Raw genomic sequence first — 13,571 nt, 5'->3', positions numbered from 1 at the left:
TGCGCGGCAAGAAGCTCCATAGGTCTGACTATGTGTGTGCATAATAACTAATATGAGCAAATGTGTGCATGTGCCCTATATCTGTGTGCGCTGTGTGGCTGTTGTAAACGTGTTGCCTTTAAACGCATGTGTGTGCGTGATCGTGCAGAGTAAGCATGTAGAAATAGACAGTGTCGTTTGTGAATGGATAGGGAAACAGGTGATCGACATAGTGATAGAAAAGAGAAGCAACCTTAGCAGCTCAAGTTTTAGCATCTCCTTAGCATTTGCAGCAGTTGTGGTGCTGGAGAAAAAACGATTTTTATATCTAAAACAGAGAAAGAAAAAAGTTAGCTGACAATTGTTTTGCTTACCTTTTTTTTTTTTTTTTTTGTAGTAACACAGTCATATTCACACATACAGTCACAGACACACAGAGTTACATACACAGTCACATTCACATACAGTCAAACAGTTACACACACACAGGCACAACACTCACCTGGGATCGAGTAGCGTGGCGATGCTATAGAGTGGGTTTTCCTCCACCTCAGAGAACCGCGTCCTGACAGCTGCAGCCAAGGTTCCCTTCATTGCTTTGATCCCATGGTCCTTGTCAGTCTCCCTTGTTAGAAATCTGTGGAGCACAGTGACCGCTGGAATGACGTCTGCAGCCGTGGCATCTGAAGAGCTGACTTTTCGAGTTAACTCCCAGAACAGATATCACCTTCTCCAGCAGTGTCCATTGGTGAGCCGTGAGAGTATCAGGGAGTCCATATTCAGACACAAATATTCCCAGAGCCCGTTTCTGCTCGATCAATGACTGTACCATATAAAAGGTGCTGTTCCAGCGGGTCTGAACGTCTTGCTGGAGCCGCTTCACAGGCTGGTTGATCTGTAATTGAATGTCCTCGAGACGGGAGCTGGCCAGAGCAGAATGTTTAAAATGTCGAACTATTTTGTGGCCAACTGCCACCGCATCAGCAACATTCTTCTGTGACAGAAGGCCCTCATGAACAACCAACTGGAGAGTGTGAGCAGTACAAGGCAGGCTGGGCAGCTCAGCATCACTCATGGCCTTTATCATATTTCTTGCGTTGGACAGACGTCTTTGGTATATCCCAGGTTTGAAGCATGCTATCGAAAGCAGTTGCGATGGTTTGGCTGGTGTGTGAGCCCCTGAACGACTTTGCATGTAGTGTTACTTGATGACGAACAAACTCCTCATCAATCCACTGCACCGTTAAACTGAGGAGCGACATCGGGGACACACTGCTTCTCCAAATGTCGGTAGTGAAGCTTAAGGCTGAAACCTCCTGCCAGAGGTTATGCACGTGTTTTTTTACATCTTCAAAAAGTTTTGGCAGCATTACGTCCGTGATGTTTGGGCCGCTGGGAATCTCATATCGCGGCTCGAGTATGCTGAGAAGACGGCGAAATCCTACGTTTTCCACGACCGACAGTGGCTGGTCATCCAGAGCGATAAAATGAGATAGAGCCTCTGTTATTTTAACTGCTCGTGGATTTTCTCTAGACATTTTTTGTCGCTTTTCCAAAACCTGTGTTAAAGTGGGCTGTTCTGGTCTTACGTTAGCCTTAGCAAACTCGGTGTACTCCAGAGCATGATGTGTCCTCAGGTGTTTTATTAAATTGCTTTTATTGAACGATGTACTCTCCTTCCCACCCCTGGACACCTTACCGGTACACAGTTTGCACTCTGCCTTGCTTTTGTCATCTACACAAATTTTGAAGTAAGTCCACACTGCTGACATTTTGTTTAGCGTAGCTGCAGGAGCCGCCAGTCTCACTTGCCTAACCCCCTAGTGACATGTCCCCCTAGCGGCCAATCTAAAAAATGACAACAGAAAGTACAGGCCACCTTCTGATTCATGAAGTAAATTAGTATCGATTCATGGTATCGGTTAACTTTTGCGAGTATGAGTACACGCACATTTTATGGCATCGGCCCCGATACCCGATACCCGATACCAGCATCGGTATCGCTGCATCCCTAGTGGAAACCCCTGTACATGTCTTAAGTGTGTATGGCGCTAGGTTGCTCATTGGGATGCCAAAGGTGTCGAAAAGATTTGACTTCGCTAATGACCTATTACTCTGGTCATCTATGATAGCGTAAACTTTTTTGTCTGGATGCCCCTTTGGATAAATGTAGGCTTGACATATTTTTGAGCAGGAACGCCCCCCACCTAAGTCCCCACAAACTTGAGTGCATGCTGAGCTAGTCATGCTCCTCCCTGTCCTGGTCTGGGGTAATGATTTGAGCCTTTGTGTTTTGTGTCCATGGAGCTGGACCTGCATGCAGCGCTGCAACGTGTTTGTTGCTGTTGCATTCTAGGCAAGTAATCGCTTCCTTACAGTCTTTAGCTTGGTGAGCTGAGAAATCGCAGCACCTAAAACAGATGTTGTTTCTCTGAGGTATGCCTTACGCTCATCTAGTGTCTTTTCCCTAAAACCTCTAGACTTTTTTAACAGGTGCAGTTTCTTGTGGATTGGACACAGTTTGTTTGTTAACTCACTAGTGCTGCCTAAGCTTGGTTTGTAAGTTTTGTTTACCTCTGTTTTGTGGACGGCAACAGGCAGTCTTGACTTGACAAATCTTGTATAGTGGTTGTCGTGAGTTGTTGGATCGTATGTGGGACCTGATACAGTAGACTTAAAACTGGGGTCATTTCTCATTTTTGCTTCATCTTGTATAAAGCGACAGAAGAATGAGAATGGAGGGAAATATACATCATGTCTCTGCTTGTATTTAGTCCCCTCTGACATCCACCTGTCTTGAAGATTTGTTGGCAACTTATCAACTATCGGGGCAATGCCACGTGATGAGTCCAAATACACTAGCCCAGGTAAAGAGCCGTCTGATTTGGCTGCATCAATTTCCGAAAGTAGGTCGCCAAGTTCTCTGAGATTCTGGGGGTCTTTGTTTGACACTCTAGGAAAGCGTTCAAGTCTGTCAATGAGCGACTTCTCAATAGCCTCTGGAGTGCCATAACATTCTTGTAGCCGTGTCCAAACTCGACGTAGGCCCTCTGCTGGATTGTTGAGATGGACAGAGCATATACGTTTGGCATGCTTAGACGATTCTTCTCCAAGCCACCGGGTCAGCAAATCTAACTGTTCGCTAGGCTTTAAGCTTAACCCTTCAATAGCATTACAGAAAGAAGCTCTCAATGCCCAGTAGTCCTCTGCTCTGTCTGTAAACTTTGTCAGACCATCTGCCACCAATTCTCTTTTTGCCAGAAACTTAGCGAGATTAGCAAAGTCACTGTTCCCGTTGTTGAATTGCGTTGGCTGGAAAGGTGGAGTGTAAGGGGAAAAGCTCATAGGTTCAGGTGTGGTACTTACATACTTTTGGCCACATTTTTCTTGGGTATCAGCAGCTGGTGTCAGATGGCTGCCAATCTCATATATGATGTCCTGTTGATTTACCTGTGGGACATATTGAGGTGAAGTGGCTGGATCGGGGATTGGACTGATGTCACATTGTTTTATGGGTGTAAAGGGTTTAGGGTCCGGCAAGTCTTCTCTGCGATGCTCTGGTGAAGAATATCCAAGATAACTCTGTAGTCTGTATGACTGGGTTGAAGCTGGAAGCTGGAGTAGAGCGTGAGAGTTCAGCGCTGGTTGTGAGTTCTCTTGACCCTGTCGTGATTCCCCATATTGTTTTTCTGACACACGAGATGACCGCATTTCCCCGCTTACCTCCTCTGCTATTGCTGCTTCAAATACGTTGGCTTCAGCGAGCGCAGCTTCTGCTTCCTTTTCTTCTTTTAGTGCTTCTAATGTAGCACTTAACTCTGCTTGCCTCATTTTCACCTCAATCTCCCGTCGTGTAAACTCTGCTCTGGCGCGTGCTGCTTCGGCCTTTGCCGTGCTTTGACTGCTGCTTTGGCGAGTGAGCTGCGGGATCTGGATGTTGATCCAGAGCAGGTGGACCGGACCTCTAGCTGCTCCTCCTCTGCTGACAGCATAGTCACGTCTGGGTCGGATGTCTGGGAGACTGTGCCTCCTGAAGTAGCCGTTTCGCCAGTCTTTTTTACTATTCTGCCCTCGCACTTAACTAGGCAGACAGACCACCATCATCCCATGTAGAAAAACCACACCGTTGTTCCTTTCTGGTGGATTTATTTGATTGGATGCATAGCATGGCTTTGTTGAAATACATGAATGGATGAATGGTAAAACTGTAAACAAACACAAAATATCCCATGTGAGCTGACATGAGCAAACATTCTTACAATTAGAAGATGCTATGACCTGTTACTATGCAAAGCAAAGCAGAACGAAACAAACTAACAAGCTAACATTAGCGGTTAGCTAGCGCTAATTAGCGTCTAGGCTAATGACTAATAAAGCACATCATTGAGTGAATTTACTTTCTCAAAATATCACAAACAACTCACGGCAGTTAGTGCTAAACATTCACTGATAAAACACAACATTACTGCCAACTTACAGACTGCTGGCTTGAGAGGCAGCATAGGTAGGCACAAGAGTAGCAAATCGCCCATCTCCCGTTAGACAGGAAGTAATGAGAAGTAGCACTTCCGGTAGGATGTCAAAATAAAATGAACAGTGTGCCAGAAACAAATAAAGATTGCATGAACTTATATAACATTACATAACATGAGGGGCGACTCTTAAGGAGCCAGAACATAGTGAATTACAGTAGTCCAGCCTGGAAGTAATAAATGCATGAACTAGTTTTTCAACATCACTCCGAGACAAGATATTTCTAATTTTAGAGATGTTGCACAAATGTAAGAAAGCAGTCTTACATATTTGTTTAATATGTGTGTTGAAGGACATGTCTTGGTCAAAAATGACTCCAAGGTTCCTCACAGTGTTACTGAAGGCCAAGGTAATGCCATCCAGAGTAAGAATCTGGTTAGATACCATATTTCTAAGATTTTCAGGGCCGAGTACAATAACCTCAGTTTTATCTGAATTAAGAAGCAGAAAGTTAGCGGCCATCCAGGTCTTTATGTCTTTAAGATATTCCTGCAGTTTAACTAATTGGTGTGTGTTATCTGGCTTCATGGATAGATAGAGCTGGGTGTCATCTGCATAGCAGTGAAAATGTATACTATGTCTTCAAATGATACTGCCTAAGGGAAGCATGTATAATGTAAACAGAATTGGTCCTAGCACCGAACCCTGTGGAACTCCATAATTAACCTCAGTGTGTGAAGAGGACTCTCCATTTACATGTACAAATTGGAGTCTATTAGATAGATATGATACAAACCACTGCAGTGCAGTACCTGTAATACCTACAGCATGTTCTAATCGCTCTAATAGGATATTATGGTCGCACACACACACACACAAAAACCCCCCGTTGTAAATCAATAAAATGTTGATCACAAAAAAAATAATGCTTTTTTCTATAACATATCATATGCTTTCTTGACATCTAGAAACACTAGCCCAATGACGCGCACCTGCACTACAGCGATGTTAAAGCGGCAGAGTTTATTTTTACCTTTAGAAGATAAATTATTGAAATTAAATAATGATATTCAGCGAGTTTAATTATTTTACAATGTAACGCAAGTACATTGTAAGTAACTGTAATTAAAATACCTAAAAATGAACAGTACTCAGTTACTCTACTTTTTCAGTGGAAAAGTAATTTAATTACAGTAACTTAGTTAACTTAGTAACGCATTACACCCAACACTGCTTAGGATACAGTAGCATATTTACAAATGGGGTTATATGCTATAAACTACAAAAAAGTGTGTTTGTTATGTTTGTTATGTTTTCTATGTTCTATTGTAAACAAAATACAACTTCATCACAACTTTGCTGGAACTGGGGATGAAGCAGCAAATGTCAAAAGAGATTTTTTAATACTTTTAGAAAGTATGGAGAACTTCTTGCTGAAGTCCACTTGACCATTTGAAATGATAGCAAATGCTAGCTCCTTAGGAGAAAAACATAAAAGATACAAGGATAGCTCAAGACTTTAGCAAAGTACTCTATATTTTAAAAATGAACACAGTGTGAGTTCAGTTTGAGTCTATAAAATCTGTTGATGTATCCACGTATCATACCGGTGATAAGAAGTCGCCTTTGAGTCAGCCCAGTTTAAGGATTCACATCTCACCACAAACATTTGACCTCCAGTCAAAAAATGTTTGCTTTTTTCCGAACCTGAGTCACACTTGCATATCAAGGTCACTCTGTTAGGCCATGCTTACTCCCAAAATAACTTTGCTGTTAAAAAAGATATATTAAGTGGCTGCAGCAGTGTGGGTGTGTTGCTAACACTACAGCTGAGGATGGCATACAAAACGTCAGTTTAGTCAGTGAAAACATTACATATTATTTTATAGTACAGCTAACTACATTAACCACATCTGACCATGAAATGATTTATCAAAAGCCGTAAATAAATTCAACCACACCATATTTATCCATGATGTCATGGCAACAACAGCAAGAAAACTGACTGTTGTATTTTTTTGTTTGTTTTTTTGATGTAACTCAGTTGTAACACTTCTGTTGTTTGCTATGAGGCACCTGCTAAGAGAGAGAGAAGGCTAAGAGGGGTACATTGTAAAGGAAGCTTATGCTACAGACCCAAGTAGCCGGTTAGGTTCCAAATTAGAGATCAACAGGTTTGCCAATTGATTCTCGAGAAAATAGCATCCCTGTTCCTGGAAGATCGGAATATATGTCTAAAGTCTTTGTGTTTCCTTGATGTGCATCAGTAATAAACACAGATTCATAGATGGAACTTAAGTCCATGATTTTTATTTTTCCATTGTTCTACGAGCATTAATACATGATGCTAAAACAGCACCTACGCTCTGCTTGCTGATCTCATATCAAATTTGTACACAAAATACGCTTCTGATTGAATTATGCTTTTATATCTCATCTTTGTCTCAGTCTCAAACCCTTAAACACCTGCAGCTGAAAAAATAAGAAACAAAAACTGTCAGAGCAGCTTATGTTTAGGAAAATAACTGGAATTTAACCTGGAAGCTGGTTTCACAGAACAGAGGTCCTAAAAATGAAGTGACCAATCATCATGTTCATATGGATCAACCCTCCTATGAACACTTGTTTGGTTTCTCTTTGTATTGTTTCATGCTGCTGATCTTCTCACAGGTCATTTCTGTGGTTTATCAGCATTTAGTGTTTAGTGTATTTTCCTCCTTATTATTTGTGGGCATCTGTCTTTGTTTTGGCAGCACCTACTGACAAAGAATTATTATTCCTGAACTTTAGAAATAATGATGAATACACGCGTTTCGTTGGATTTTGTCAAATTTATTAAATTTCAGAACATCCCTGCACTTTTCTTTCAGCAGATTTTGAAAGGGTGAGTTTGCATTACAAGGATATTAATGATGCACTCATAACTGTGGCGCTTCTGTGAAAACTACAGGGAGTGCAGAATTATTAGGCAAGTTGTATTTTTGAGGAATAATTTTATTATTGAACAACAACCATGTTCTCAATGAACCCAAAAAACTCATTAATATCAAAGCTGAATGTTTTTGGAAGTAGTTTTTAGTTTGTTTTTAGTTTTAGCTATTTTAGGGGGATATCTGTGTGTGCAGGTGACTATTACTGTGCATAATTATTAGGCAACTTAACAAAAAACAAATATATACCCATGTCAATTATTTATTTTTACCAGTGAAACCAATATAACATCTCCACATTCACAAATATACATTTCTGACATTCAAAAACAAAACAAAAACAAATCAGTGACCAATATAGCCACCTTTCTTTGCAAGGACACTCAAAAGCCTGCCATCCATGGATTCTGTCAGTGTTTTGATCTGTTCACCATCAACATTGCATGCAGCAGCAACCACAGCCTCCCAGACACTGTTCAGAGAGGTGTACTGTTTTCCCTCCTTGTAAATCTCACATTTGATGATGGACCACAGGTTCTCAATGGGGTTCAGATCAGGTGAACAAGGAGGCCATGTCATTAGTTTTTCTTCTTTTATACCCTTTCTTGCCAGCCACGCTGTGGAGTACTTGGACGCGTGTGATGGAGCATTGTCCTGCATGAAAATCATGTTTTTCTTGAAGGATGCAGACTTCTTCCTGTACCACTGCTTGAAGAAGGTGTCTTCCAGAAACTGGCAGTAGGACTGGGAGTTGAGCTTGACTCCATCCTCAACCCGAAAAGGCCCCACAAGCTCATCTTTGATGATACCAGCCCAAACCAGTACTCCACCTTGCTGGCATCTGAGTCGGACTGGAGCTCTCTGCCCTTTACCAATCCAGCCACGGGCCCATCCATCTGGCCCATCAAGACTCACTCTCATTTCATCAGTCCATAAAACCTTAGAAAAATCAGTCTTGAGATATTTTTTGGCCCAGTCTTGATGTTTCAGCTTGTGTGTCTTGTTCAGTGGTGGTCGTCTTTCAGCCTTTCTTACCTTGGCCATGTCTCTGAGTATTGCACACCTTGTGCTTTTGGGCACTCCAGTGATGTTGCAGCTCTGAAATATGGCCAAACTGGTGGCAAGTGGCATCTTGGCAGCTGCACGCTTGACTTTTCTCAGTTCATGGGCAGTTATTTTGCGCCTTGGTTTTTCCACACGCTTCTTGCGACCCTGTTGACTATTTTGAATGAAACGCTTGATTGTTCGATGATCACGCTTCAGAAGCTTTGCAATTTTGAGACTGCTGCATCCCTCTGCAAGATATCTCACTATTTTTGACTTTTTTGAGCCTGTCAAGTCCTTCTTTTGACCCATTTTGCCAAAGGAAAGGAAGTTGCCTAATAATTATGCACACCTGATATAGGGTGTTGATGTCATTAGACCACACCCCTTCTCATTACAGAGATGCACATCACCTAATATGCTTAATTGGTAGTAGGCTTTCGAGCCTATACAGCTTGGAGTAAGACAACATGCATGAAGAGGATGATGTGGACAAAATACTCATTTGCCTAATAATTCTGCACTCCCTGTATGAAAGGTTGTCTACACATCACCAAGGGCTGCACAAAAATTAAGTACATTATGCATGTTGTGTAACTGGTTGCAAGTCTTACTGCAGAAATTCGACTGCTTTCAAGGGTCATCTTCTGACACATTGTGAGACTTTGCACCCTTTGTGGTTGATGTCATTATTGTTTTATACGATCAGTCCTCACAGGTTAGTTCATGTGCTTGTTAAGTAGTGTGTAAAAGTAGCATGAGCATTTTAAATAAGTAACATTTATTTATATAAAACTTTTCAGTGATATAAAGTACAAAGTTAAGAAGATTCCTGCAGTCCTGCATGTAATGGCCTGACACTGATTGATCGCTCAGAGACAGAGTACACCTTGCAACCTTCACCCCAATCAAGTGTTTTAAATCAATATTTCCTACAACTGCTTATTTTATTCTTTTGAATATTAACTTAAGAACCTTTTATTTCACTAAAGATTTTTGAACCCGGTCAATAACACTTAGGAATTGTAATAATAGTTTTAGCATTTTTATTCAGGTTTTACAGTTTATTATAGAGAGACTGCCGTTATGAAGATTATCAGTGGCTTACTTTTAACAGCTCATAGAGGTGACTGCTGACTTTTAGCACTTTTGGGTTTAACTGTTGCATTCCGCACAGTCTGAACCACCAATGTTGTTAGCAAGGCCAAGAGCATGGAGGGTGAATTGAAACTGTTCTACTGAAATGTAAAAGAAGAAAAATGGAGAAGGTGTAATTCTGAAGGAAAACATGTGAATAGTATTGTGGAGGTGAAGGGAGTGTTAGACAGAATCATGACTTTTAAGCTAGAAGTCGAAGGTGTGATATTGAATGTTGACAGTGTGTATGCCTCAGAAGCTGGACACCAGCTGGAAGTGAGACCTGCTACAATGTATGGATGAGACAGCAGGATTCACAAAAAGACAGGAGCTTTCTTTCATTTGCACAATTAGAAATATCCTGTCTCAGAGTGATGCTGAAAAACTAGTTCATGCATTTATTACTTCCAGGCTGGACTACTGTAATTCATTATTTTCAGGGAGTTTTTAGGACTTCCTGATAATAATGAATTACAGTAGTCCAGCCTGTGTGTGTGTGTGTGTGGGGGGGGCAGACATGTACAGTACAACTGTAAACGGCAGTAGCAAAGCAAACATTGGTCACAAGGCATGGGGACAGGAAAGAAAAAAAGAAAGGATTTTGATTAAAATGAAACAGGTGGGGATCAAGGGTAAAATGTTTCGGTGGATAAGACATTTCTTACAGAAGTATTAGTGCTAGAAAGGGGAAAGAATTAAGTGCAAATTATCAAGTAGAATTTGTACCCCTTAAGGGAGTTAGTCTAGTTTTATTACGATGATCAATTATATTTTTCGCAATAAAAAAAAAGTCTGTGGGTGTCTCACCATGTGCAGATAATGGTGTTATTTGGAAGAGGAGAAGAAATATAGGATGCATCAAAGCCAACTTACAGGAGGCATTACACAAGGTAGAATCTTGGGCCTCAGAACTGGGCTTTAGATTTTCTTTATCCAAAACAAGGGGAATCATCTTTACATATAAGGAATACAGTCTTCATATTAATCTTAAATTATATGAGAATGCTATAGAAAGAAAAAATCATTTTAAATATTTGGGAATCTGCTTTAGCAGTAAACATATGCACAACAAGATGTAAAAGGATTTTAAATATATTTAGATGACTGAGGGCCAGAGAATGGGGTGCAGATAAAACGCCATTAAAGTCTATCCACACCCGGATAATCAGATCAATTCTTGATTATGGATCTACCATTTATGGTTCAGCTTTAAAGATTTTACTAAGGAAATTAGATACAATTCATCATCAAGCCTTAAGACTCCAATTTCTGTGTTACAGGCTGAGATCATGTCAACCTTGTCAAAAACAAAGAAAAACGAAACAGCTCAGTAGTTTGGTTGGATAATTCAGGATAAGTAAACAGAAACAGCAATAAGGAAGACTATGATCCGTCCCACCACTGCTATTCCTGTTGTTCCGCCATGGATCCTTGGACATGTTACTGCCTAGATAGCTACACAGTAAAGAGGTGGGTAAATATATAAAAAAAGTGAATATTCAGTATATGTCAGAATCTTAACAGATGCTTATAAAACACTTGATATTGAGGTTATCTGTTGTTATTCCAGATTTAAATATTACAAAAAATGGAAGAATAACAGTTAATTTAGCAGTTTAAGCAGGAAAACTAATGGCAAATCTGATGGCACTAGATTGGGCAGAGGAAGTCAGAGTGAGGAAGGTTTCAATATGTTTAGATTCAAGTAGCACATTACCAACAAGTAGCACAATACAAATATTGCAGAGCAATCAAGTTAATGTGGGTTCCTGCACATATTGGCATAAAGGGAAAGCAGCTGGCTGACAAACTTTCTAAAAGTGTAGCAAAGAAAATCCAGGTGACTGGTGTACCTGCATATAATGTCGAGGTACAACAATCACTTGCACATTACATGACTGTTTCCACTGTTGCAACTATAACTTAGTTACTGATCAAATGTTCGACTGAATTCATGAACAGATTATAAAGTCATCTGCCTCCATCAGCCTCATTTTTATCTCTGCTATCTGATCATCATCATAATCAGACAGTACACAACTTTTCTAAACATTATTAACATAATCAATCCTCTCTCTCATGTTCATGTTTACTGTCGTTGAATAACACTCAACATACAAACGAGTTGTTGGAGATTAATGTGTTGATCAGCAAAGTACAACCTGCAGGAAGAGAGCACTTTTTACTCCTGACTATTAAATATGTTTCCTGTACTGGACATCCTGATCAGGATGCCCATACATGTAAAAACTTGGTCTGATCATAATAATTACGAACACTTAATTAACTAAACATATTTTTTAAAATGAGTTAAATGAACTGCAGACATTTTATTAGGAACTGCAAATGCTCAGCTTGTTTATTCTCCAGAACAAAATGTGGAAGCATCACTGATGATCTGCTTGTATTCATGTTAGTGTTTAAAGTCGAACATCTCCCTCTAGTGGCCACATATAAACCATGTGTGAGGATGGTGTTAATGTAAAATGTGAATCATAGTGTTCCAGTCAGTCATCAGTGTGTCTCTGCACAGCTGTAATTAAAATGTGTTCAGAGGGCCTCAGTGTCTGAATGGTTCCAGTTCAGCTCCATAACAGCAGCATCCCTGGTTTGATTCCTGTGTTTCAGCTCATATCTGCCTCTCTCACTGAGGGGGACGTCCACTACATGGAAATTGATTTGTTCATCAACCAAACTACAGATCACTGAGAACAGAGGTCATTTAATTTTTATGATTTCTTTTAATCTGAGGGAACTGATAAATGTTAAAGGCAATTTTAATCACTTTTTTCTTATTTTAGCATTTAGTACCCACTCACAGTCTTTGAACCAAAAGAAAAACCACAGACTCAGAGGAAGAGGGCGGGCATTACTTGGTGTCAGTGCGAGAAATGAAAAAAAGCTCAAATGAGTGAGAAGGACGATGAAGGAAACATCTGTGCTGTGTCTGCTCTGTAAGTAGAATCTCTGTGTTTGTTTGAATTCTTGTACTTTGACTGTCTGCTCTCCTGATAACTGATGATGGAGGAGAAGACATGAAAAACAAATCAGGCTGAATTCAAGTTCAAAACACCATGAGGACCAACTGCAGGTCTGAACTGACTCTTTATCTTTGCTCAGGAGTCGAGGAAACACAGCAGGCAGTGAAAAGATCAAATCATTCACTCATTATATCAACACAGCTGGACAGTGGACACATGACTTTACTGTGTTATTGAAATGCAGTGGGTATTTTGCTTATACTGACCCAATTTTGAGATAACTACAATAAGAAGGAAATATGTCTGTGAAGGTTCTCAGTCATCCAGGTCATCGTAGTCAAAGGAGCTTGCAAAGAAAAGCGTCTGGACTTCTTTAAGTTACTTGAAGACGTTTCACCAATGGTGGGGAGTCCCAGATTAAGAAGGAAAAGTTTTTTGTATTTTATTCCAAGTATTTACAGAGTCCAAAGAGTCCAAAGATATTCCTTGAGCTCTATTTTTTTTTATTGCATTTCATTTTTGAAACAGTTTCCTATTTTCTGATGTCAGAACTTTATTTTCTCCCTCAAGGGAAGACGTAGGTAATCAGTTCACTTAATTTGTTTGTCCATGTCTGGCTGTCTGTTAGAAACTGAACATCCACAATTTTAAATATATCACTGAGTTGCTTTAATTTCAGTAAAGATTTCTGTCAAGGTCACACCCAACGTAAAAAACAAAAATGTATACTGCAAACAATTTCTTTCTTTTTTCTGTTATATTTTTTAAATTGTTTTTAAAAGCATCATCTTTAAACTTGACAGCTATATAGTAGCCCTTGGAATGAGTTACCAAGGCTGGCCAAACATTTGACCCTGATTGTTAGCGCCCAAGGTCAAAGTTGCAATGAAGGATGTTGATTAATATAGAAAGAGCATGGAGGGAGCTTTGAAACAAAACTTTGAAACAAAATATACATATTTTTTAGTACAATGCCATATGGTGTCACAATAATGCCATAAAGTTTCACTCACAAACTGCATGAATA

The 13,571-nt window shown here is 40.1% G+C and overlaps 2 protein-coding genes across 3 annotated transcripts in view; one reads left to right on the top strand and one right to left on the bottom strand.

The window, feature by feature from the left end:
• The window catches only part of LOC146389872 (low affinity immunoglobulin gamma Fc region receptor III-like), a 136,235-nt gene that overhangs the window by 50,169 nt on the left and 72,495 nt on the right, over positions 1-13,571 (top strand). The window lies entirely within an intron of this gene.
• Positions 950-4,516, bottom strand: LOC146389876 (uncharacterized). The gene is made up of 2 exons (XM_084912899.1): positions 4,457-4,516; positions 950-4,184 (listed from the first exon to the last, which is right to left on the bottom strand). The coding sequence occupies exon 2, from the start codon at positions 3,808-3,810 to the stop codon at positions 2,332-2,334; it is 1,479 nt and encodes a 492-aa protein (XP_084769025.1). The 5' UTR covers positions 3,811-4,184; positions 4,457-4,516; the 3' UTR covers positions 950-2,331.

The sequence above is a fragment of the Perissodus microlepis genome, chromosome 3 (genome assembly GCF_051167445.1).
Source record: "Perissodus microlepis isolate ML-2025 ecotype Zambia chromosome 3, ASM5116744v1, whole genome shotgun sequence".
NCBI classification, from domain to species: Eukaryota; Metazoa; Chordata; class Actinopteri; order Cichliformes; family Cichlidae; genus Perissodus; species Perissodus microlepis.
The sequence above is the reverse complement of the archived record's forward strand: the minus strand, read 5'-3'. Positions and strand labels throughout refer to the sequence as shown.